Source organism: Hemiscyllium ocellatum, chromosome 9 (genome assembly GCF_020745735.1).
Source record: "Hemiscyllium ocellatum isolate sHemOce1 chromosome 9, sHemOce1.pat.X.cur, whole genome shotgun sequence".
Lineage (NCBI taxonomy): Eukaryota > Metazoa > Chordata > Chondrichthyes > Orectolobiformes > Hemiscylliidae > Hemiscyllium > Hemiscyllium ocellatum.
Window position 1 is genome coordinate 104,095,934 of NC_083409.1, and position 27,624 is coordinate 104,123,557.

At 44.6% G+C, this 27,624-nt stretch overlaps 1 protein-coding gene across 2 annotated transcripts in view; it reads left to right on the plus strand.

Annotated features, from left to right (window-relative positions):
- The window catches only part of ak5 (adenylate kinase 5), an 87,540-nt gene extending 68,859 nt beyond the window's left edge, over nt 1-18,681 (plus strand). For both annotated transcript variants that reach the window (XM_060829990.1, XM_060829989.1), the window contains exons 11-14: nt 5,183-5,346; nt 7,516-7,617; nt 9,861-10,040; nt 18,284-18,681. In XM_060829990.1, coding sequence (XP_060685973.1) covers nt 5,183-5,346; nt 7,516-7,617; nt 9,861-10,040; nt 18,284-18,391 — 554 coding nt within the window. In that variant the 3' untranslated portion in view covers nt 18,392-18,681. The remainder of the gene's footprint in view (nt 1-5,182; nt 5,347-7,515; nt 7,618-9,860; nt 10,041-18,283) is intronic.
- Nucleotides 18,682-27,624: the final 8,943 nt, after the last annotated feature.

Sequence of the window (27,624 nt, forward strand, 5' to 3'; positions counted from 1 at the left end):
TAAATACCATGTTTCACAATTTCCACACTGTGATATTGAGTTTGCATTTTTAGGTGAGCCTCTGAGGTAGGCTGTGGTTTAAGTGCAACTATCTGTTCGTCTATATGCAGTTGGATTGTTTCAGGAGCTGTTCCCAGCAGGTACTGCCTGTTGTTGGCTCATCCTGTATCTACTGTTGTTAAGGGTGGCTGAATGGTTAGCACTGCTGCCTCACAGCAGTAGGGACCCAGGTTTGAATCCGCCTCAGGCAACCATCTGTGTGGAGTTTGCACACTCTCCTCGTGCGTCTCGTTTGGGTGCTCTGGTTTCCAGCCACAGTCCAAAGATGTGCAGGGTAGGTGGATTGACAGTGTTAAATTGCCCACAATTTAGGGATATGTAGGTTAGGTGGATTAGCCGTGGCAAATGCAAGTTTACAGGGGTAGGATATTCTTCAGAGAGTCGGTGTGAACTTGCTGGGTCAAAATACCTGCTCCCACACTGTAGGGAATCTATAGAGAGTGTTTCAGAAGCATACAGGAAACTAGTCCAAGCGTGTAGGGAGAATGTATGAACCCAAATAATGTACTTTTTTTAGAAAGATAGTCGCTGTTGATGGGAAATATGACAGACAGGATAATCCCACAAGTATTGACATTCAAATAGTCACTTGGTGGAAGACAGCTAGACTGCACCTCATTAAAAAGATACATTTTGTTGAAGATTTACTCTTAAATGCATAAGGACAATGACATTGATAACCAATTTGAGATTGCCATGGTTGGGTTTGCAGTGGGGCACACTTGTGAGTTCTGGAGATCACATGTGTTCAAATATAGGGCCCACTTTGCAGACAGAGAGAAGATGCATGCATACTGTGCCTGTGTCATTTTAACAAAATAGGTGACAGCCATTCTCTGGCCTATTCCTCAGGACAATTCCTAGACCAACTGCCTGGATTAACTTTAAACACAGCTCGGCAGTTAACTGTCAGTCATCCTCTAACTGGTGCATACTCTAAGACACATATCAACCTCCAGAGACCACTTGCCATCAATCAATACTCCTCATCCAATATAGAATGCTGGTTTTCTCTTCTCACGCTTGTGAAGAGATGAGTACAAGATGAAAAGCTTTGACATAATGTGCTCTTTTCTCTGCCAAAGTTCTGACGACCAAGTAATCTGGTGAAATCAGAGTCAACATTTCACAGCCCAAACTCTCCACTGAAGCTGGGTGGCTTGCTGAGTATTTTCAACACTTTTCTGCTTTAGAGATTTCCAGCATCGCAGTATTGAGAGTGATATTCGTTGAAGGATAGATAATGGTCAGGAAGAATTGCCTCAATCTGCTTTGAAATAGCAGCCATAGGATCTTTTATGTTCCATATGAGAGGGCAGATGGGGTCTTTGGTTTAACATCTTGACCAGAAGACCTTATCCCTTCTGTTCTGACCTTTCTTTGTGATCGGAGCTCTTATTGTTAACCCCAATGGGCAAACAGCACAGCTTATAAAAGACTCTTGAATGATAGAAGCCTGGTAAATGTTCCTACCTGAAGTATATACCTACAGTAGGCTGCTGACCTCTGTGCAGGAACTTGTCTTAATGAGGCTGTAGGTAACACACTGTCAAAAGTGCACTATCTTTTATTAATGGTCTCAGGAATGAGAATGGTCAGTTTTGTTTGTCTGTATAATCTTCCACAAATCCTGAAACAGATGAATGCCTTCAGTGAAGCATGGCAGGGGGAGGGATGTTTCAAATGAATGCAGTGACACATTCATTACTAAGACCACTCTGGGCCCCTGATGGACCTAACGCTTCTCTCAGCAGCACAGTAGGTTCTACTCCTGACTACATTAGTGGGAACACGGCAGATAGTGGAGAGCCATCAATTTATCAGTCTGTGCCCTGAGATTAGATTGTTCAACTTGGCCATTTGAGTGAACCCTGTAGCTACCCAGTTAACAGACCTGATGAAGAAGAGTATTGCACACGCAGTGAATGATTGCACAGACCTCATTTTGTTGATTTATGTGCTCTTCCTGAACTTTGAAAATAAATTGAAAGTCATTCTGGCTGCATTTCAGCTTCAGTTAGACCAAAGTATTGACTAATTCCGATAGCAGTCCTTTTAGTGAAGGTGTAGTTAACTCATAGCCATAGAGTCTTAGAGATGTACAGCATGGAAACAGACCCTTCAATCCTACTTGTCCATGCCAACTGGATATCCTACCCTAATCTAGTCGTATTTGCCAGCATTTGGCCCATATCCCTCTAAACCCTTCCTATCCATCTACCCATCCAGATATCTTGTAAATGTTGTAATAGTACCAGCCTCTACAACTTCCTCTGGCAGCTCATTCTATACACACACCACCCTCTGTGTGAAAAAGTTGTCCCTTAGGTCCCTTTTAATTCTGTTCCCCCTCACTCTAAAACTATGCCCTCTAGTTCTGGACTCTCCTGCCCTGGAGAAAAGAACTTGTCTATTTATGCTATCTATGCCCCTCATGATTTTATAAATCTATATAAGGTCACCCCTCAACCTCCGACGCTCCAGGGAAAACAGCCCCAGCCTATTCAGGCTCTCCCTATAGCTCAAACCCTCCAACCCTGGCAACATCCTTGTAAATCTTTTCTGAACCCTTTCAAGTTTCACAACATCCTTCCTATAGCACGGAGTCCAAAACAGCATGCTGTATTCCAAAAATTGTCCTAACCAATGTCCTGGCCAGCCACAACATGACCTCCCAACCCTAATACTCAAAATACTGACTAATTTGCTAGATTGTTACCATGGTTAAGGGATTTTAGATGCAAGGAAAAATTAGAGATTGGTCTTATTTTTCTTGGAGCAGAGAAGATTAAAGGATGACTTTATTGAGGTGTTCAAAATTGTGAACAATTTTGACAGGGTAAAGAAGAATATTCTGTTTCCACTGGTTGTTATGTCAGTCACTAGGCGTTACAATTTCAAGATTGTTAGTATGAGAGCTAGGAGTGAGATGAGGAGGAACTTCTTTACTCAGAGAGGAGTTAGGATTTAGAATGTGCTGCCTGTGGGCGGATAGTGGAGGCAGATTCCATAGGAGGTTTCAAAACAGAGCTGGATAGATACTTGAAAGAGCTGAAGTTAAAGTGCTAAGTTGACAGCTCAGGAGAGAGAGAGACTAGTTGGGTCGCTCTTTTGTGAGCCAGTACAGACAGCAAACATGCTATAAAATTCTATGTTTCTATAGAATTTTGGAATGTTTTGGAATACTCCCCACTTGCCTGGATGGGGGCAGCTCTAATAACACTCAAGAAACTTGATCCTTTCAAGGACAAAGCAGCCCACTTGATTGGCGCTACATCCACAAGCATCCACTCCCTCCACTACCCACGCTCAGTAGCAGCAATGTATACTATCTATAAGATGCACTGCAGAAATTCACCAAAGGCCCTCAGACAACATCTTCCAAACCCATGACCGCTCCCATTGAGAAGGTCGAGAGCATGGCAACACCACCACCTTCAAGTTCTTCTCCAAGCCACTCACCATCCTGAGTTGGAAATATGTTGGCGTTCCTTCACTGTCACTGGGTGAAATTCCTGGAATCCCCTCCCTAAGGGCATTGTGGTCAATCCACAGCTAGTGAATCTCCAGCGGTTCAAGAAGGCAGCTCACCATCAGCTTCTCAAGGGCAACTAGGAGCAGGCAATAAATGCTGATCTGGACAGCGACATCTATATCCCAGGAGTGAATATTTTAAAAACATCAGGAGGCACATTGGTAAAGAATAACATTTTCACCTCAAACAATTTTTAAAGAGAGGTGGGATATCTAAGTTGATTCTTGGTCAATATCACTGTGGCCAGCTTCACTAGAAACAGATTATCTAGTTGTTCATCAGATGTTTCTGTGACCTTGCTGCGTGCAAATTGGCTGCATTTCAGAAGTAATGGGAGCAAGATAAAAGCATTTTGTGATGTTGGCTTCTCTGCTGCCCTCTGTGTTTGGGAGGTATAAATGAAGTTAGTGAAACTTGAAAGGGTTCAGAAAAGATTTACAAGGATGTTGCCAGGGTTGGAGGATCTGAGCTACAGGGAGAGGCTGAACAGGCTGGGGCTGTTTTCCCTGGAGCGTCGGAGGCTGAGGGGTGACCGTATAGAGGTTTACAAAATTATGAGGGGCATGGATAGGATAAATAGACAAAGTCTTTTCCCTGGGGTCGGGGAGTCCAGAACTAGAGGGCATAGGTTTAGGGTGAGAGGGGAAAGATATAAAAGAGACCTAAGGGGCAACTTTTTCACGCAGAAGGTGGTATGTGTATGGAATGAGCTGCCAGAGGATGTGGTGGAGGCTGGTACAATTGCAACATTTAAAAGGCATTTGGATGGGTATATGAGTAGAAAGGGTTTGGAGGGATATGGGCCGGTTGCTGGCAGGTGGACCTAGATTGGGTTGGGATGTCTGATTGGCATGGACGGGTTGGACCGAAGGGTCTGTTTCCGTGCTGTACATCTCCAAGACTCCATCTAATAATAACTAAAGCTATGGGCACATCTAGCCCTAACCCATCATGGAATACAGAGTTCGATAGATAGACTCCTTACAGCAAAGAAGCAGGCCATTTGGACCATTGCGTCCACATCAATCCTCTGAACAGCATCCCACCCAGACCCACCCAATCGCTGTAACACTGCATGTCACATAACCAACCCATGCATCGCTGAACACTCTCACATGGCTCAGTCACCCTAGCCTGCACATCTTTGGACTGTGGGAGGAAACCAGAGCCCCCAAAGGTAACACATACAGTCACCAGGAGAATATGCAAACCCCCCCCACAGACAATCAGCCAAAGGTAGGATCGAACCCAGGTCCCGACACTGTGAGGCAGCGGTGCTAACCACTGAGCCACTGTGCAGCAATGTAATAAGGAAGCTCCCCACTACACTGTCAAGGGAAATTAGGAATGGATAACAAATGGCAGCCTAGCCAGCAAGACCAATGAAGGGATTTGAAGAGAAAATTAGTTTTACTCTGTGCAATACACCACAGTGATTACATTGCAGGAATACCTACATGGTTATGAAGCTGTTTCTAGACCAGCAGAGATCAGGAAAATGCTCAGTAAATAGAAGTTGTTTGCTGCACTCATCAAATGTCATATCTCGAATCCTTCATGTACTGAATCCCAAAATATCCTTTAAAGGTGGTCCAGGCTCAGGCAAGGGAACTCAGTGCAAGAGGATAGCAGCACAGTATGGTTTCACCTACATATCTTCAGAAGACATTCTACGTAACGTGGTAGCAGCGGGGTCAGAAAGGAGAAGAGAGACACGGGAAACCATGGAGCCTGAGGAACTGGTGTCAATGGTGAGTGAAATCTTTCCGGAAATTGCACACATTCCCAACCTGGAACTGAAAGGTGGGATTTTCGAGGCCCGTGTTTAGCTTTTAGATGGACCTGCAGCAGGGGAGGGGTTTTTTTTGGCCTGGGAGGAGGAAGAAAATAGTTTCCTGACAGAGGGTTTAATTTTTGTGATTAAGTTCTCAAAATGTTTCATGCAAGTCAGGTTTTGTGGTCAAGAAATCTCTTTTGCATTTATTAGCACGTCATGAATATTCATCGATGTTGCAGCCTTCCAGAATTACATTGGGACATGTGTTGGTTCACCAAACACAAATTATAAAATGGCCCGATAAATTAAATGTGAAGCTGCAATAGGGTTAACCCTAACCCTGTCGTAGGGTAGAGTTCTTCCCCTGAGCTCCAGAGAACAGGCAACACAGTGGCATAGTGGTTAGCACTGCTGCCTCATTGCGCCAGAGACCTGGGTTCAATTCCTGCCTCAGGTGACTATCTGTGTGGAGTTTGTACATTCTCCCCGTGTCTGCGTGGGTTTCCTCCAGGTGCCTCGGTTTCCTCCCACAGTCCAAAAATGTGCAGGTTAGGTGAATTGGCCATGCTAAATTGCCCGTAGTGTTAGGTGACGGGGTAAATGTAGGGGAATGGGTCTGGGTGGGTTGCGCTTCGGCGGGTCGGGGTTGGGCCGAAGGGCCTGTTTCCACACTGTAAGTAATCTAAGAATAAAGATTTTCTTCGGTGACTTGGCTCCTTCAATAACTGAGCTCTTTCTCTCTGATGTTTAGAGGTGAAGCCTCTCCGTGTTGACTATCTCGTGAGAAGTTTCAGTCAGATGTAGTCTGGCTTGTTGTTGAATGCTCACAGTGCCAGGCCATAACTGGAGGACTGGTCACCACACTGTAGGAAGGATGTGACTGCACCAGAGAGGGTATTGAGGAGATTCACCAGGATGATGCCTGGACAGGAGGCCTGCACTATGGAGGAATGATCGGACAGGCTGGATCATTTTCTCTGGAGCAGGTTGGGAGGGGACCGGATCGAAATAAAAATCTAAGAATGTTAAAACTGAGAGTCTAATGATGACCATTGTCAATTGTTGGAAAAACCCATCTGGGTCACTGATGTCTGTTAGGGAAGGAAATCTGCCATCCTTACCTGGTCTGGCCTACATGTGTCTCCAGACCCATAGCAATGTGGTTGACTCCTAACTGCCCTCTGGGATAGGAAATAAATACTGGATGCCCTCATCTGTGAATGAATAAAAATGAATCGAGGTGTATAAGATTATGAAGGGCATAGATAGTTTGGATTGGAAGGCACTTTTTCCATAAGTAGAGAGGGCAGTAACCAGGAAGCATTGATTTAAGGTAAGATGTAGAATGCTAAGAGAAGAGTTGAGGAGAAAGGGTTTCACTCAGAGGGTGATGGTGGGAGTGTGGAAATCACTTCCTGAAAGGGTGGTTGAGTTAGAAACTTTAATAACCTTGAAGCAGTAATTAGATCTTCACACCCAGAGCGTGGGCCAAGAGCAGGAAACTGGGATTTGTGTCGATCAGATCTTTGTTGACTTGCATGGAAATGATGGGCCAAATGGTCTACTTCTGTGCTGGTAAAGGCCTACAGGTCAAAGGGACCTCCTCCTGCCGTGTACTTCTGTTGTGAACATGATCAGGTTTGGATGTGGTGCACACTATCAGCTGATTAAGGTGACAAGGTGGCTCTGTGGTTCGCACTTCTGCCTCACAGTGCCAGGGACCTAGCTTTGATCCCAGCCTCAGGCGACTCTCTGTTTGCACATTCTCCCCATGTCTGTATGGGTTTCCTCCCACAGTGCAAGGATGTGCAGGTTGGGTGAATTGGCCGTGCTAAATTGCCCACGATGTTAGGTGCATTAGTCATGGGTAGGGGAATGGGTCTGGGTGGGTTATTCTTCGGAGGGTCAGTGTGGACTTGTTGGGCCAAATGGCTGTTTCCCCACTGTAGGGAATCTAATCTAATGGCCTGGGGAACTTGCGTAGACACAGGTTGGGGAGTCTGCTACTCTAATGGAACTGCAAAAGAAAGTTGAAGGCAGTGTGGGGCTGGGGAGAATGGGGAGAGACTACAAACGGAGAATTACTCTGACCGACTGTTGCTGGAAATGTACCACTGACTTTCTCCTTCCACGCTGTGTGCAGGAGATGCTGAAAGACACGATAAATAACAGCATGGATACAAAAGGGATTCTCATAGATGGCTATCCTCAGGAAGTGAGGCAGGCAGAAGAATTTGAGAAGGAGGTGAGTTGGTAGAAGAGCGTGCATCGACCCAATGGGGTAAAGTGGGGAGGGAGGAAGGCACCATGGATACTGTGGATAGGTAAGACTTTAGCAGTTTTAATTGTGGGGGTTTGGGTAGCTGGACAGCTGGTTTGTGATGCAGAATGACACCCACAGCATGGGTTCAATTCCTTCACCAGGCTGAAGTTACCATTAAGGTTTGCTTTCCTTTATTGGTCAGAGCATTGAGTACAGGAGTTGGGAGGTCATGTAGTGGCTCTACCGGACGTTGGTTAGGCCACAGTTGGAATATTGCGTGCAAATCTGGTCTCCTTCCTATTGGAAAGATGTTGTGAAATGGTGGCTCAGTGGTTAGCTCTGCTGCCTCACAGCGCCAGAGGCCTGGGTTCGATTCCTGCCTCAGGCAACTGTCTGTGTGGAGTTTGCACATTCTCCCCGTGTCTGCGTGGGTTTCCTCTGGGTGCTCCGGTTTCCTCCCACAATCCAAAGATGTGCAGGTCAGGTGAATTGGCCATGATAAATTGCCCGTAATGTTAGGTGCATTATTCAGAGGGAAATATAGGGCAAGGGAATGGGTCTGAGTGGGTTGCTCTTCAAAGGGCCTGATTCCATACTGTACGTAATCTAATCTAAAAATTTGAAAGGGTTCAGAAAAGGTTTACAAGGATGTTGCCAGGGTTGGAGGGTTTGAGCTATACGGAGAGGTTGAACAGGCTGAGGCTGTTTTCCCTGGAGCATCGCAGGCTCTATAAACCTCACAGAGGTTTATAAAATCATGAGGCGCATGGATAGGGTAAATAGACAAAGTCTTTTCCCTGGGGTGGGGGTGTCCAGAACTAGAGGGCGTGGATTTCGGGTGAAGGTGAAATAAAAGGCACCTAAGGGGCAACTTTTTCACTTCGAGGGTGGTGCATGTATGCCAGAGAAGTGGTGGAGGCTGGTAAAATTGCAACATTTAAAAGGCATCTGGATGGGTATATGAATAAGAAGGGGTGGAGGGATATAGATCTTTATGACTCTTCTTCTCAAACTCACACCTCACCTGAGGGGTGGCATCCCTCATGTTAAATCGCTGTCAGTCATCTCTTTTTCACGAGAATGGTTCTCTGGGACTATAGTGACTTGGCTTCTTTTTACCTGGACAGGTAGAAACAAAGAACAGGATTAAACTATTCGACCCAGCTCTGTCCTTCAAAGTGATCACAGCTGACCGTCTACCTCAACACCATGATAGTACTGTCATTGACAACTGCTGTCACTTTACTCATGATGGAGAGTGAACTGATGGGCTAGTAATTGACGAAATTAGATCTGTCCCTTTTTTGGAGGGACAAGACATACCTGAGCAATATTCCACTTTGACAGAAAGGGGTTGTCAAGACACGTGCTACAGCGCACAGGGGTTTCAGGAGAAGTAGCCAGTGTTGGAACTGCACCGTAGCAAAGGGTTAGCCATTGGCACCCACGTGGGCCCCAGCTATGCCTCCCTCTTCATTGGACAGGTGAAACAGTCCATCTTCTGCAGTTACAACAGTATCATTCCCCACCTTTCTCTGCTACATTGATGACTGTATCGGCACCACCTTGTGCTCCCACAAAGAGGCTGAGCAGTTCATCCACTTCACAAACACCTTCCATCCTGACCTCAAGTTTACCTGGACCATCTCAGTCACCTCCCTCCCCTTCCTGGACCTCTGCATCTCCATTTCCGGCAACCGACTGAACATGGACATATATTTCAAACCCACCGACTCCCACAGCTACCTGGACTACACCTCCTCCCATCCCCCTCCTGTAAAAAAGCTATCCCTTACTCCCAATTCCTCCACCTCCAATGCATCTACTCCAACTCCACCATAGAACATCCCAAATGACCTCCTTATTCAAGGACCGCAATTTCTCCTCCCACTTGATCAATAATGTCCTGCTGTGTATCTCCTCCACTTCCCACACCTCCGTCCTTGAACCCCACCCCTCTAACTCCAACAAGGATAGAACTCCCCTGGTCCTCACCTACCACCCCACTAATTTCAGGATACACCACATCATCCTTCACCATTCCTGCCACCTACAGTCAGACCCCCACCAGCAGAGATATTTTTCTCTCCCCACTCCTATCAGCATTCCGCAGAGACCATTCCCTTTGCGACTCCTTCATTTGGGAACTCTGAGGCCATGTATGAATGCAGATTTTCTACGTGTTCTTCTGGAATTGAAATTTCTGCATGTTTCCTCTCTTTCAGATTGGTCAGCCCAGCCTGGTGCTTTTCCTGAGCTGTTCCACAGACACACTGGAACAATGTCTCCAGAAATCAGCTCAAGCGAGTGATGGTGATGATAATGTTTCCAGGCAGATCGAAGCCTATCTCTCAGCAGCTCAGCCAATCATTGAGAAGTACCAGAGGGAAAACCTCATCCATAAGGTACAGTCAGGAAGATTTGCATTTCCTTCCACCTCTGTGACTCAAGGACATCAGAATGCCAATGTTAGTACAGCAAACCTAGTTATAGCCAGCACCTTGCAAATCAGCACTGTTATAAACTAGCAAACTTTGTTTTTATTCATCCACGGGATGAGGGCTCTTCTGACCAGGCCAGCATTTATTGCCCATGCCTAATCACCCAGATGGCAGTTAAGAGTCAACCACATTGCTGTGGGTCTGGAGTCACATGTAGGCCAGACCAGGTAAGGATGGCAGATTCTTTCTCTGAAAGACACCAACGAAGCAGCTGTGTTTTTCCGACAGTGGATTCCTGGTCATCATTAGACTCTTAATTCCAGATTTTGTTTTTATTGAATTCAAGATCCACCATCTCCTGTGCTGAGATTCTGACCCAGCTCCCCTGCCTCTGGATTGACAATTAATCTAGACTCTGGTTTCCAGCATCTGCAGTCCTTGTTTTTACCTAACCCAGCAGTAATGCCATCACCTCCTTGAGATGTTTACTGTATTATTCTGTCTAATTATTATAGTTTTTAAATTCATTTACCTCCATATAAATGTGTATGTTCAATCAAATGGCCATATAAAATATCAAGAGTTGATTCAATTTCAAGTCAATTTCTTCTCCAGTACTGCAGTGTCCGAGTAGTCGGGTGAGGGTGCAAGTGAGAAGGCTCTCTGTGGTGAGTTTTATTGAAGGGAAAGTTGCATTAGTATTAGAAAATAGAACCATACAGCACAGAACAGGCCCTTCGGCCCTCGATGTTGTGCCGAACCGTGAACTATTCTCAGCTCGTCCTCCTACACTATCCAAAATCATCCATGTGCTTATCTAAGGATTGTTTAAATCTCCCTAATGTGGCTGAGTTGACGACATTAGCAGGTAGGGCATTCCACACCCTTACCACTCTCTGTGTAAAGAACCTGCCTCTGATATCTATCTTATATCTATCACCCCTCAATTTGTAGTTATGCCCCCTCGTACACGCTGACGTCATCATCACTGTCTACCCTAATTAATCTTCTGATCATCTTGTATGTCTCTATCAAATCCCCTCTTAGCCTTCTTCTTGCCAATGAGAACAGGTTCAAGTCTCTCAGCCTTTCCTCATAAGACCTTCCCTCCAGCCCAGGCAACCCCCTGGTAAATCTCCTCTGCACCTTTTCCAATGCTTCCACATCCTTCCCAAAATATGGGGACCAGAACTGTACAATATTCCAAGTGTGGCCGCACCAGCATTTTGTATAGTTGCAGCATGATATTCCGGCTCCGGAACTCAATCCCTCTACGAATGAAACCTAACACACCATGTGCCTTCTTAACAGCATTATCCACCTGGGTAGCAACTTTCAGGGATCTATGTACATGAACTCCAAGATCCCTCTGCACACTCACACTACCAAGAATCTTTCCATTGACCCAGTACTCTACCTTCCTGTTATTCTTCACAAAGTGCATCACCTCACATTTAGCTGCATTGAACTCCATTTGCCACCTCTTAGCCCAATTCTTCAGTTTATCCAAGTCCCTCTGCAACCTGTAACATTCTTCCAAACTATCCACTACTCCACCAACTTTAATGTCGTCTGCAAATTTACTAATCCATCCACCTATGCCTGCATCTACGTCATTTATAAAAATGACAAACAGCAGTGGTCCCAAAACAGATCCTTGTGGCACGCCATTATTAACCAGACTCCAGGCTGAATATTTTACATCAACCACCACTCGCTGCCTTCTTTCAGAAAGCCAGTTTCTAATCAAAACTGCTAAATCATCCTCAATTCCATGCCTCTGCAATTTCCCCATCAGCCTATCATGTGGAACCTTATCAAAGGCTTTACTGAAGTCCATGTATACCACGTCAACTGCCCTACCCTCATCTACATGCTTGGTCACCTTCTCAAAAAAACTCAATGACACACAACCTGCCCTTGACGAAACCATGTTGACTATCTGAAATCAAATTGTTGCTTGCTAGATGATTATAAATCTTATCTTTTAAAGTCCTTTCCAAAACCTTTCCTACAACAGAAGTAAGGTTCACTGGTCTATAATTATCTGGGTCATCTCTGCTGCCCTTCTTGAACAAGGGCACAACATGTGCAATCCTCCAGTCCTCAGGTACTAAACCTGTGGACAAATACGACTCAAATATCAAAGCAAAAGGCTCTGCTACCTCCACCCTAGCTTCCCAGAGAATCCTCGGATAAATCCTATCCGGCCCTGGGGACTTTTCTACTTGCACTCCTTCTAGAATTGATAACACCTGTTTGTAACCAACCTCGATCCTTCATATCTAATATCTCGCACCTCATTCTTCTCCTCTGCAATATTCTCCTTTTCCTGAGTGAACAACGATGAGAAATGTTCGTTTAGCACCTCTCCGATCTCCACAAGGTCCACACTCAACTTCCCACTTCTGTCTTTGACTGACCCTATTCCTTCCCTAATCATCCTTTTATTCCTCACATACCTATCGAAAGCTTTAGGGTTCTCCTTTATTCTATTTGCGAAAGACTGCTCATGTCCTCTCTTTGCTCTTCTTAACTCTCTCTTTAAATCCTTCCGAGCTGATCTGTAACTCTCCATCGCCTCATCTGAACCATCTTGCCTCATTGTCACATAAGCCTCCTTCTTCTTTGTAATAAGAGATGCAATTTCTGTCGTAAACCCCAATTCCCTTACCTTATCACTTCCTCCCTGCCTGACAGGGACATACCTATCAAGGATATGCAATATCTGTTCCTTAAACCAGCTCCACATTTCCATCGTCTGCATCCTCTGCATTTTGCTACCCCATTCTATGCATCCTAATTCTTGCCTAATCGCATTATAATTGCCCTTGCCCCATTGATAACTCTTGACCTGTGGCATGTACCTAACTCTTTTCGTCGCTAAACTGAACGTAGCTGAATTATGGTCAATCTCTCCAAAGTGCTCACCTCCCACTAAATCAAACACCTGGCCTGGTTCATTACCAAGCACCAGGTCCAGTCTGGCCTCCCCTCTTGTCGGCCCTTTGACATACTGTGTCAGGAAACCCTCCTGCACACATTGGACAAAAACTGACCCATCCAACGTACTAGAGTTATAGCATTATTATTTAAATAATTTATGCTATAAATAAAGTATAACAGTGCTGTGTTAATCCCCTGCATTACATGTGCGTTTTTACATTGATTACGTGGAACTCTTGATTATCTGGGATATCGAACAGTCAGCACATTCCTGGTCCCATAGGTGTTGATTAATAAAAGGTTTGCTATACTTTTTCCAAAGTGAAACCACTATTATGTTGGAAATGGAGAAGGTAATCTCCACACAGTAAGAGCCCACAATGACAATAACCATTGCGGGCGGCACAGTGGCACAGTGGTTAGCACTGCTGCCTCACAGCGCCAGGGACCTGGGGTTCGATTCCTGCCTCAGGCGACTGACTGTGTGGAGTTTGCACGTTCTCCCCGTGTCTGCGTGGGTTTCCTCCGGGTGCTCCGGTTTCCTCCCACAGTCCAAAGATGTGCGGGTCAGGGTGAATTGGTCATGCTAAATTGCCCATAGTGTTAGGTAAGGGTTATATGTAGGGGTATGGGTGGGTTGCGCTTCGGCGGGTCGGTGTGGACTTGTTGGGCCGAAGGGCCTGTTTCCACACTGTAAGTAATCTAATCTAATCAAACCAGCTAATCCAGAAGCAGGAATGCTGGAGAGTTGGGAGATAAACAAAAGCCGGAAAATCTCAGCAGTGCATGTGGAGAGAAAAAGACTAACAGGTCAGATCAATGATCCTTGGTCAGCGTGGAAGAGTTATGGAGCCTTCACATCAGTGGAAGGGGGCAGCACGAACAAAGACACAAGCACCAGAGAGTACATAGAGAGCAAAGATGAACAAGGGAGAAAAAGCAAATACAAATCTCACCAAACAGCAGAACTTCTTCAAGCTACACTGAGGACTCTGTGTAAAGCTGTCTGAAGCTGGTTTGGTGGTGGTGAAGGGGGAGATGCTGGTGTTTTACAAACTTAAATTACAGCCCCGGCTCAAGCAAGCACTATTCCATTAGATTAGATTACTTACAGTGTGGAAACAGGCCCTTCGGCCCAACAAGTCCACACCAAACCACAACCCACCCATACCCTACATTTGCCCCTTACCTAACACTACGGGCAACTTAGCATGGCCAATTCACCTGACCTACACATCTTTGTGACTGTGGGAGGAAACCGGAGCACCCGGAGGAAACCCACGCAGACACAGGGAGAACGTGCAAACTCCACACAGTCAGTCGCCTGAGGTGGGAATTGAACTCGGGTCTCTGGTGCTGCAAACTCCACACAGACAGTCGCTCAAGGATAGAGTTGAATGCAGGTTCCTGGCGCTGAGAGGCAGCAGTGCTAACCGCTGTGCCACCGTGCCGCCCATCTTGTCAGTGCTTCACGTGGTCTGTAAGGCACTCAGAATACAATGAAGGGAGAACTGCCTCCCACACACACACAAAGAAACTTATGTTTATGTCGTGACTTTCACAGCTTCAGGGCATCAAGGGTTTTTACAACCAACCAAATGTTTTTCAGGTTTGACCATCATTGTAATGTAGGAATTCTGGCAGCCAATCTGTATGCAGAAACTGCAAAGTAATGTTTTAGTGACTGTTTTGAGGGATGGATTTGGCCAGTATATTGAAGTCAAATCTAAAATACAACAGAGCATGTAGATACTAAAGATCTGATGCAAAAACAGAAATTACTGGAGGTCTGGCAGCATCTGTGGGAAGAAAGCAGTTGATGTTTCGAAACTGATAACTCTTCATCAGAACTGCCTTCAGAGGTTTGATGATGAGGAAATTGGCCTAAACTGTTAAATTAATAATCTCAGGGCCTCCTATGCAACAACAGTTGGGCAGCATGGTGGCTCAGTGGTTAGCACTATTGCCTCTCAGGGCCAGGAACCTGGATTCAACTCTACCCTTGAGCGACTGACTGTGTGGAGTTTGCACATTCTCCCCGTGTCTGCGTGGGTTTCCTTCGGGTGCTCCAGTTTCCTCCCACAGTCCAAAGATGTACAGATTAGGTGGTTTGGCCATGCTAAGTTGCTAATAGTATCTGTGTATGTGTAGGTTAGGTGGCTTAGCCATGGGAAATGCAGGGTTGGTTGCAATGTTTTTTAGAGGATTAGTGTGCACACACTGGACTGAATGGCCTGCTTCCTCACTGCAGATTCAAAAAGTGCTTGTTTTTCCGAACTGGAGGTCTGTGATCAGCAGTGTGCCACAAGACTCGGTGCTGGGTCCACTGCTCTTTGTCATTTATATAAATGATGTAAATACGAGAGGCATGGTTAGTAAGTTTGCAGATGACACCAAAATTGGAGGTGTACTGTACAGTGAAGAAGGTTACCTCAGAGTACAACAGGATCTTGATCAGATGGGCCAAGGAGTGGCAGATGGAGTTTAATTTAGATAAACATGAGGTGCTGCGTTTTGATTGGGCAAACCAGGACAGGGCTTATACACTGAATGGTAAGGTCCTGGGGAGTGTTTCTGAACAAAGAGACCTTGGAGTGTAGGTTCATAGTTCCTTGAAAGTAGAGTCACAGGTAGATAGGAATGATTAAGAAGGCATTTTATTGCCTTCATTGTTCAAAACATTGAGTATAGGAATTGAGAAGTCATGTTGTGGCTGTACAGCACTTTGGTGAGGCCACTGTAAGAATACTGTGCTCAACTCTGGTCTCCCTGCTACAGGAAAGATGTTAAACTAAAACAGATTTAGAAAAAAAAATTACAAGGATGTTTGCTAGCACTGGAGAGTTTGAACTATTGGGAGAGGCTGAACAGGCTGGGGCTGTTTTCCCTGGAGCATCCGAGGTTGAGGAGTGACCTTATAGAAGTTTATAAAATCATGGAGGGGCATGGACAGGATCAATTGACAAGGTCTTTTCCCCTCCAGAGTAGGGAGTGCAAAACTAGAGGGGATAAGTTTAAGGTGAGAGGGACAAGATTTAAAAGGGACCTTACAGGCAACCTTTTCACACAGAGGGTGGTGTATGTATGGAATGAGCTGTCAGAGGAAGTGATGGAGCCTGGTACAATTACAACATTTAAAAGACATCAGGATGGGTATATGATTGGTAAGGGTTTAGAGGGATATGGGCCAGGTGCTGGCAAATGGGACTAGGTCAGATCGGAATATGTGATCAGCACGGATCAGTTGGACTGAAGGGTGTATTTCCTTGCTGTATGACTCTGTGATCAATCTACATTTATTTCTTCTGTGTGTATCCTGAATAGATTCAAAACTGTGAAGCAAAAATCATGGCAATATTGAGAAAACAGTCTCAGAGTTTCTAGTTGCCTGTTAATGTGTGGCCATGCTGATGAGCCGTGCAGGTTTAAAGGTGAACAATGCTATATAGTTTGCCCAGGTCACTGCACCTGAACTTGCTAATACAGGATCACACTGAAAGCCCAGCCTGGACTGAGTGATCAGAACTGTGGTCGGTTTATGACTCAGAACAGAGAAAGCGCACCCACAGAAGATAAGGTTCTGTGTACAGACGGTGGAGCAGACAGGTGGTGATTAATGGGCAACGTATAATGAGGCACTATCAAATTAACTATCTATTTCAGTGAAGGTCCAACTTTGTCTTTGAACAGAGAAAATGGAAACCAATTCAATACCACCTGTTTTATATTACCTTTCAAAGAAAGAATAGCAATGCCCCAGGCACACCGACACATAGAGACACTTGCATATACAGAGACGGAGACACACACACAGAAATACATGCACATAAAGAGAGACACACAGACACACGCACATATACAGAGAGACACAGACACATGCACAGACAGGGAGAGACACACAGAGAGAGAAACACAGACACACAAGAGACACATGCATATACAGAGAGACACACAGACACATACACAGAGAGACACAGACACACAAAGACACATACACAGAGTGAGACACAGACACACAGAGACACATGCACATACACATACAGAGAGAGACACACACAGACACATGCACAGACAGGGAGAGACACACAGACACACAAAGACACATGCATACACAGAGAGTGAGACACAGACACATGCACATACAGAGAGAGACACACAGACACATGCACGTACAGAGAGAGACACACAGATACATGCACAGACAGGGAGAGACACACAGGTACAGAGACACATGCACATACAGAGAGAGACACACAGACACATGCACAGACAGGGAGAGACACACAGGCACAGAGACACATGCATATACAGAGAGAGACACACAGAGACAAATGCATATACAGAGAGAGACACACACACAAAGACACATGCACACAGAGAGAGTGAGACAGACACACAGAGACACATGCACATACAGAGAGAGACACGCAGACACAGAGAGAGAGAGGCACGCAACAATTTCACATACAGAGAGACACACACACACATACAGAGAGAGGGAGAGAGAGACACACGCTACAACTAAAGTCCTGGAATAAACGATTTAGCCAGAGCAGGCTATTTGCCCATTGTGTCTACTCTACCATTTAGTGAGGTCGTAACTGACCTGGTTGAATCTCAACTCCACTTTCCTGCCTGCCTTCCATCACCCTCTGCTCACTTTTCAATCAAAAATCTGAAAACCTATAAGTCCAAAGGCCCAGACTTCACTCACGTGAGGTAAAGGTATGGACACCACCTGAGCTAGTGGTATTTTTTTTCTTGAATGAACTTATTCAGACATGTTAAAATATGTCACACCACCCAAGATACTGGAATAGGTGAGACCTGAACCAAGACCTTCTGGTCCAGAGATGGGGACAGTAGCACTATACCTCAAGAGCCCTTCATGAGATATTGGTAGACAATTCCTAATCAATCTGTGCAGAAATATTATTACACACCCCTGGAACAGGTGAGACTTGGTCTGAGGAAATAGTATTATTTTAAACAATACTTTAGCACAGCCATCTTCCTCTTCTGTACCCTTTTCTAATCTAGAAGCTAACTTTCACTGTAGAATTCAGCCCTTTTTTTAGATATTGTCTATTTGACCAGTTCAGAGATGTTGTGACACATCTCCAGAACAGGTGGGTATGAAGATGATCAAACAATCATTGCTGCCCATTGACTTGAGCAGGAAAATGAATGCGTGCACTTAACAAATTTGAATTTGCTTTTGTCTTTAAATTGTGCAAACTGTAATGCCTTCTGTTTTACAGATAAATGCAGAAGAAACTCCTGACAAAGTATTCCAACAGATCGGTGAAGCTATTCGTTCTATCCAAGAGAACACCACAAGTCACGTGACCTTGGATGGATTCCTGTAGGAGGACCTGAGTAGCACAGGGTATTGAGTCTTAGGGTAGAATGTTCCCCTCCTGGAAGGTGGCTAGAAATATATAGGGCAAGTTGACCCTAGAGACATTTGCCCCCTTCCTAGCTCACCAATTAGGTCCTGGATGTGAACATCCGTTGAAGACACTACTTAAGACCCTTAAGTGATCAATTATTGGCCCATTAGGGGCTTCAACTCTCAGATCCCCAAGCTAAGTGGCTTGTTTCTTGACTAGGTAACCATGGCGATCTGAGTCGAAGAATGTGATGCTGGAAAAGCACAGCTGGTCAAGCGGCATCCAAGGAGCAGGAGAGTTGGCGTTTCGAGCATATGCTCTTCATTAGAAATTCCTGAAGATCTTATGCTCAAAACGTTGACTCTCCTGCTCCTCAGATGCTGCCTGACCTGCTGTGCTCTTCCAGCTCCACACTCTTCGATTCTGATCTCCAGCATCTGCAGTCCTCACTTTCGCCTGACCATGGCAATCTGTCAGTGATGGGGCCTCTAATTGCCCCAAACTGTGGAGAATCAGACCCACAATAGGGACAAAGGGGTGACCTTTGAAAGCCTCCAATCCCGCCCCCCTTTCCTGCAACATGCTCCCAATGAGAAGCTAAAGACTCTATTGGATCCACTGAGCTGCTGGTGTGATCAACAGTTTTCCAGGGTCCAGACCCTCCAATTGGGGAAGTGAGGACACTGCTGTCTGGGCTTGTGATAGGCCGAGATACTCTCCAAAGCTCACCAATCAGCTGATTGGCGGGTCATTGGTTGAACTCTCTCGACAGTGGAAGTGGCTAGATTGTCACTGTTTAAGACTTGGATATTAGTTCGCCCTCACACTTTAATCATAGACTCATAGAGATGTACAACATGGAAACAGACCCTTCAGTCCAACCCGTGCATGCTGACCAGATATTCCAACCCAATCTAGTCCCATCTGCCAGCACCTAGCCCATATCCCTCCAAACCCTTCCTATTCATATACCCATCCAAATGCCTTTCGTACCAGCCTCCACCACTTCCTCTGGCAGCTCATTCCATACACATAGCACCCTGTGTGTGATAAAGTTGCCCCTTAGGTTTCTTTTATATCTTTCCCCTCTCATCCTAAACCTATGCTCTCCAGTTCTGAACTCGCTGACCCCAGGGAGAAATCGACTTTGTCTATTTATCCTATCCATGCCCCTCATAATTTTGTAAACCTCTATAAGGTCACCCCTTAGCCTCCAACGCTCCAGGGAAAACAGCCCCAGCCTGTTCAGCCTCTCCCTACATCTCAATTCCTCCAACCCTGGCAACATCCTTGTAAGTCTTTTCTGAACCCTTTCAAGTTTCACAACATCTTTCCGATAGGAAGGAGACCAGAATTGCACACAATATTCCAACAGTGGCCTAACCAATGTTCTGTACAGCCGCAACATGACCTCCCAACTCCTGTACTCAATACTCTGACCAATAAAGGAAAGCATACCAAACGCCTTCTTCATTATCCTATCTACCTGCGACTCCACTTTCAAGGAGCTATGAACCTTAGTTGCAAAAAAAGAGAAAATAACACTTTAGAATCAAGGAATGTTACCCCACAGTATGAGGTGATTCAGCTCATTAGGTCTATGCTGTCTGAATAAAAGTCATCTAGTTACAGGAACAACTCTCACTTATCTTTAATGTAGAGAAATGCCACCTCTGAGCAGTGAAGGTAGACTGGCTTAGGAAGGATAATTTAAAGTCTGATTAAGAAGCACTCCGCATTAATTGCATGAAATTAAAATGTGGAAAAATGGGTTTTGTGACTGTGAATTTATTAAACATTATTTTAAAAATATTGTTTCAATCTATAATGTTAGCGATTTGAAGGCATGTGATAATACATATCCTTTTTACGGGAATTTACCTCATGACATTTTTACACTTCTGCTTAAACAGTCGCTTGGGCATACATATCTTAAATGTCACTGAAGAGAGAGATATATTGAAGATATTTGTCTTACGTTTAATCAGGCCAACTGCGAGATTGCCAAATTTCAAATGATCAGAACACTTTACAGCACAGGAGAAAAGCCCCCGTTGTTCTTATTGTGGTTATGCCCAAGTCAACTCACCAGGCAAGCAACATCCTTTTCCCCTGATTGTATTTACACAACAGAAGAACAACCATTTATAATTTAGTATTCGAGTCATTTATGAGAAGCACGAGACTCTAGCTTGTATGAAAGCAAGATTTAAAATCTTCAACAAAAGTCTCACTTTTAAGTAATACTTCTGCTTAAAGCCATCGTCTGCATTAATAATTGAAAACTGCAATAAAATACCTTTGCATTGCAAAGAGTGCAGGTAAACTTTACTAGCAATAACTGACAAGGGCTGAAACCATTGACCCCGCCTTATGCCTGTTTAAAATAACACACACACTCCACAACCTCCTACCAAACACCCACGTGACCAGGAGACCAAAATAAACTGAAACTCAAGGTCATTGTGAAGGTTAAGATTAGTCCAGGAGACACAGATTAGTCTTAAAACTGCCAATGTTTTCCAAGTGCAGAGGGACAGTACAACAGTTTAAACTACAAGTAAAACAAGACTTTGCAACTATACAGAACCTTGAATGACTTCAGAATATTGCAAACCTAATTATGTACATTCTGAAGTGCAATTACTATTGTCATGCCGAACACAAAAGCAGCCAGAATTGCAGACAGCAGAAGAGGATCACTGGATGTGAAACGCTGACTGTCTTCTCTCCACAGGTGCTGCCAGACCTGCTGAGTTTTTCCAGCTATTTCTACTTTTGTCAGATTTCAGGCATCCATAGTGTTTTTTTTTAAGATTTTTGAGTACAGGAAGGTGTTTTAATTGTTTTGCTTTGGGAGTTAACTATTGGCCAGCTTCCCAATTTTTCTTCAAAATATTGCTTTTTTAAAACTGAGAAGATAGTCTCAAATTGTGGTGTCAATCTGAAAGGCAGCATTTCAACTGAGAGATTGGTGTAGATTATATGCTTAAATTACTTGAGTCCAATTTAAAACCAAGACCTCCTTAATCGCAGGCACCAGTGCAGCCACCGAGCTACAGCTGAAATCTATGGCGCTGAGTAAAGAGCTTTGAAACAAATCTTAAGAGCTCAGACCCAGACAAAAATAACTCAAGAGACCAGATGGTTGCAAGTGCTGCCCTGAGGAGAGATTTGGGCATTGCTTTTTTGTCTCCAGATCCTAATAAAATGTATGATAAAGTACACTGCAGATTTCTCAAAAGCAACAAACAGCCAGTGTCAGTAGGGAAATAGTACTTTACTGAATCTAAATGGGAGTCTTGACAGCAGGACTGACATGATGCATACAGCAACCAGATGGTTACTCGTAAAGTTAATCTTGCTTGATTCACAACTAGTTTGAAAAAGGGAAGAGACTTGCACTATATCAAGCTGATCATGACTTAGGATTTCTCAGTGAAGTACTTTTAAATATATACAGGCTGATAAATTAGGAAAATTAAGCAATTTATATACCACAAAACGCCAAAAGACAATAAGATAACTCCCTCTTTTGGCGTCATAAAGATGTACAGCATGGAAACAGATCCATCGGTCCAACTTGTCCATGCCGACCAGATATCCCAACCCAAGCTAGTCCCATATGCCAGCACCCGGCCCATATCCCTCTTAAACCATTTGTATTCACATCCCCATCCAGATGCCTTTAAAATGTCGTAATTGTACCAGCCTCCACCACTTCCTCTGGCAGCTCATTCCATGCACGTACCACCCTCTGTGTGAAAAGGCTCCCCCTTAGGTCCCTTTTAATTCTCCTCCCCCTCACTCTAAAACTATGCCCTCTAGTTCTGGACTCCCCTACTCTGGGGAAAAGACCTTGGCTATTCACCCTATCAATGCCCCTCATGATTTTATCATGAGGTCATTTCTCAGCTCCAGGGAAAACAGACCCAGTCTATTCAACCTTTCCCTATAGCTCAAATCCTCCAACCCTGGCAACATCATTGTAAATCTTTTCTGAACCCTTTTGAGTTTCACAACATCCTTCCTATAGCAGGGGGACCAGAATTAAATGCAGTGGCCTAAGCAATGCCCTGTACAGCCACAACAACGCTTCTCAGCTTCTGCTGAATGCACTGACCAAGTATACCAAACGCCTTCTTCACCACCCTGTCTACCTGCGACTCCACTTTCAAGGAGCTATGAATCTGCACTCCAAGGTCTCTTTGTTCAGCAACACTCCCTAGGACCTTACCATTAAATGTTTAAGTTCTGCCTCTGGTTTGTCTTTCCAAAATATAGCGCCACACATTCATCCAAATTAAACTCCATCTGATCAAGGTCCCCTGTACTCTTAGGTAACCTTCTTCGCTGTTCACTCCACCTCCAAGTTTCATGTCATCTGCAAATTTACTAACTATGCTGTCTATACTCACCTCTCCTTGGCAGAAGTGCTGTGTAATTATTTGCATGCAGCAGATGAACTGACAGAACCTTGATTTAATATCTTGCCTGAATATAAGCAATACTGCACTGTAATGTCAGCCTGGATATGTGCTCATGTTCTGTAGGACTCTCACAATGCCAAGTCACAGAGAATCAGGATGAACATCTCAAAAGTGAGCATCGATGAGGCACTGTAGGCCATCCATGGAATTGTATTTATTCACTTTCTTTAACTACAGGATTGACATGTCTTTCACTTTATCATTCCCATCAAGCCAGGAAGCAGATTTCTGCTTGGAATGAGTTTGGAGGAGGACTTCATGAGTAACACCAGGCACATCTAAAAATGAGCTGGCAACCTGAGAGAACTGCATCACACCTCCATGTGAAGCAAAAGAAAAGGTGTGTCATAAACAACGTGAAGTGATCCCACAGTCAACAGCTCAGACTGAACATAGATCGTGCTGGAGGAACTCAGCAGGTCTGGCAGCATCTGTAGAGAGAAAGACTGTGTTAACATGTCAAATCCAATTACCCCTCAACAGAATAGCTGGGAAAGGCTGATATTTATACCGATGATGTAGTGAGGGAAGTGAATAGAGTACATGGAGATGAGGCCCACGGGCAAAGAGAGAGAGAGAGAAAATGGATAGGCAAAGAATGCTATTGATAAGTTGAGAGAGAGAAAAAGAAAAATGCAAGGTAGTAATAAGTGTAAATAGTTGAAAATGGGTTGGCTGTGCTAGGAGGAACCCATACATAAAGGACTTAGAATTAAAGCTCTGCACAATTGCTGTATCCAACCATGAAGAAAGATAAACAACAATAAGTGTGAGGTCTTGCATTGTGGAAAGTCAAATTAAGATAGGAGTTTCATGGTGAATGGTAGGGCCTTAAAGAGTGTAGTGGAACAGAGAGACCTTGGGGTTCAGGTGCATGTGGCTTTGAAAATGGAGTCACAGGTAGACAGGGCAGTGAAGGAGGCTTTGGCACACTGGCCTTCATCAGTCAGGGCAGAGTATAGAAGTTGGGAAGTTATGTTGCAGCTGTACAGGACATTGATGAGGCCACACATGGAGGCAATACTGTGTTCTAGCTTGGTCACCTTGCTATAGGAAGGATGTTATTAAACTGGAAAGAGTGCAGAAGAAATTTACAGGATGTTACCAGGACTTACCGGTCTGAGTTATAGGGAGAGACTGGACAAGCTAGGACTTTCTTTTTTAGAGCATAGGAGACTGAGGGGGGAGATCTTAAAAAGTCCATAAGATCATAGAGGCATGGACAGGGCGAATGCACTAAATCTTTTTTCCAGGATTGGGGAATCAAGGACTAGAGGGGATCAGTTTAAGGTTAGAGGGGAGAGAATAAAAGGGAACATGAGGGGCAACTTTTTTTAACATAGGGTGGTACACATATGGAATGAGCTGCCAACGGAAGTGGTTGAGGTGGGTACATTTACAACAACTAAAAGGCATTTGGACAAATACATGGATAGGAAAGGATTAGAAGGCATTGGGCCAAGCGAGGAGAAACAGGGTTAACATGGATGGACATTTTGGTCGGCATGGACCAGTTTGGGCCGAAGGGCCTGTGTCTATGCTATGTCTCTACAATTATCAATAAAAAGAGCTCCATAAACAGCCCTAACTTCAATAATGGCAGAGCCGAACTTTCAAATGCAAACGTCAAGGCAGAAGCATTTGTAATCATCTTCAGTTGGCAAAATGTCATGGAGGTGATAAAATTTTGGTCTTCAGCAACACAGAAATTGATCTGTTCCAAATGATATCAAGGAAAGGCTATACTCAACACATTGAAGGTCCTGAAATGTCCAGGCAACAGCGTTGAAAACTTATACACCAGAATTCGCCAATGTGCTTCAGTGCAGCTACAACATTGACAGTTATCTGACAAAAGTGGCAAATTGTCCAGGTAATATAAAAGGACAGATCCAGTTTGTCCAATCATTGTTTCATCAGTTCATTCTCAGCCATTAGTAAAGTGCTAGCAGTGAAGTACTGTCAAGCAGAACTTACCCAACAATAATCTACCCACCAATGCTTCATTTGGATTCCATTCCAGAACACATGGAGCACCTTTATGCAAACTGGATGCAAATTCCAATTCCAAGGTGAAAATGACTGCCTTTAACATTATGGCAGCATTTGACAGAATCTGATGTATCTGATAAAGCAGAAATCTCCCAGCTATGTCCTATCAACAAATCCAACCCAGCCAGTTACCACCTTCTGCTCACATTGAATTTCAATATTACTGTTGAAACCTGAACCATCAACATTCTGGAGATTATTATTGACCAGAAACTTTGAAGGACCAGCCATTTAAACACCATGGCAACAAAAGCAGGTCACAGGCTGAATGTACTGCACTGAATCTCTCGCCTGTTAAGTCACCCAATCTTTCCACCATCCAGATGGCACTAGCTTTTTGCCTGCATGAATATTCTGGAAATTCAAAAAGGTGAAAAGGACAAGGCATTTTCAGCACTCATTCACCATCTTACACGTCACCTTTCACCACTGATACACAAGACGCCATGAATACTAAATACAAGATGCTCTGCAATACCTCACCAAGATTCCTCTGCAACTTCCATCTATCACCTAGGAACACAAGGACGCAACACATGGGAACATAATCATCCGCAAATTTTCTCCAAGTCACATACTACTCTGACTTGAAACATATACTTGTCCCTTCCTTGAATTGTCACTGGGATGAAATCTTCAGAATTTCCTCCATTAATGGAACCGAAGGTCAACTCAATTTCACAGACTGTTCACAGTCGGCTTAAGAGCAATGCACCTTTGCTAACACAGTGGAGTTTTTTTTTGTTTCAGCAGCAAGAAGAATGGGAGCTTCGAGCAGGGGGCTGATGGGAAGGTGAATCACTGAGTTAAAATCTTACCTCATGAATAGGTGGAGTACACACTGAGCAGGAGCGGACACGGGATTGTTGAGTAAATGAAGTAAGGTATTTGGGTGGTTGCATTACCCACAACACTACTTAGGTATTGTTTCCCACCCATCCTCCGCCTCTAACCAAAAAAAAGGTTCCGTGTGCTAGATTGGTAAGGAACTAGATTTTTTTTATTCTTTTATTTTTCTACAGTCTCTTTGAGAATTTAGGATAACGGGAATTAGCGATGAGGGCAGTTGAATGTTCTTCCTGCAGAATGTGGGAGGTCAGGGTCACCACTAGTGTCCCTGCTGACTACATCTGCAGGAAGTGCACCCAACTCCAGCTCCTCGAAGATCACAATAGGGAACTGGAGCAAATCCGTAGCATTCGGGAGGCAGAGGGGGTTATTGAGAGGAGTTACAGGGAGGTAGTCACACCTCAGGTGCAAGAAAAACGCAGATGGGTTACGGTCAGAGGACGGAAAGGGAACTGGCAGGCAGTGCAGGGATCCCCGGTGGCTGTTTCCCTCAATAACAATTATATCGTTTTGGATGCTGTTACGGGGGGTGGAGGGGGGTACGACTTACCAGCTGTAAGCCATGGAGTACAGGTCTCGGGCACAGAGGCTGTCCCTGTTGCTTACAAGGGAAGATGAGCAGAGCATTAGTGATTGGGGATTCCATAGTTAGGGGGATGAGAGACACTTATGGTTGGTATGTTGCCTCCCAGGTGCCAGGGTTTGTGATCCTTGAGGGGAAGGAACGGCAGCTCCAAATCGTGGTCCACATGGGCACCAACAACATAGGTAGGAGTAGGAGTAAGGCAGAAATTCAGGGAGCTAGGGTAGAAGCTTAGTGCTAGAACAAAGAGTTACTATTTCTGATTTGTTGCCCATGCCACATGCTAGCGAAGTGAGGAATAGGGAGAGTGAGGAGTTGAACACATGGCTACAAGAATGGTGCAGGAGAGAGGATTTTGTATACTTGGATTTGGGGCTCATTCTGGGTTAGGTGGAACCTCTACAAATGGGATGGTCTATACCTGGCCCAGAGGGGTACGAATATCCTGGGGAGTGGGGGTGGGTTGGAATTTGCTAATGCTCTTCAGGAGAGTTTAAACTAATTCAACAGGGGGATGGGAACCTGAATTGTAGCTCCAGTGTACAGGAGTTTGAGAGTAGTGAGGTCATAAATAAGGTTTCAAGGTCACAAGAGTGTACCAGCAAGTAGAAAGGTGGTTTGAAGTGTGTCTCCTTCAACACCAGGAGCATCTGGAATAAGGTGGGTGAACTTGCAGCATGAGTTGGTATCTGGGACTTCGATGCTGTGGTCATTTCAGAGACATGGATAGAGCAGGGACAGTTATTGCAGGTTCCAGGATTTAGATGTTTCAGTAAGAACAGAGAAGATGGTAAAAGAGGGGGAGGTGTGGCATTGTTAGTCAAGGACAGTATTACGGTGGCAGAAAGGACGTTTGAGGACTCGTCTAGAGGTAGTATGGGCTGAGGTTAGAAATAGGAAACCCTAATAGGAGTTTTCCATAGGCCTCTGAATAGTTCCAGAGATGTAGAGGAAAGGATAACAAAGATAATTCTGGATAGCAGTGAGACTAACAAGGTAGTTGTAATGGGGAATTTTAACTTTCCAAATATTGACTGGAAATACTATAGTTTGAGTACTTTACATGGGTCAGTTTTTGTCCAATGTGTGCAGGATGGCTTCCAAACAAAGTATATAGACAAGCCAACAAGGGGCAAGCAACAATGGATTTGGTACTGGGTAATGAACCTGGCTAGGTGTTAGATTTGGAGGGAGGTGAGCCCATTGGTGATAGCGAGTACAGTTCTGTGTACTTT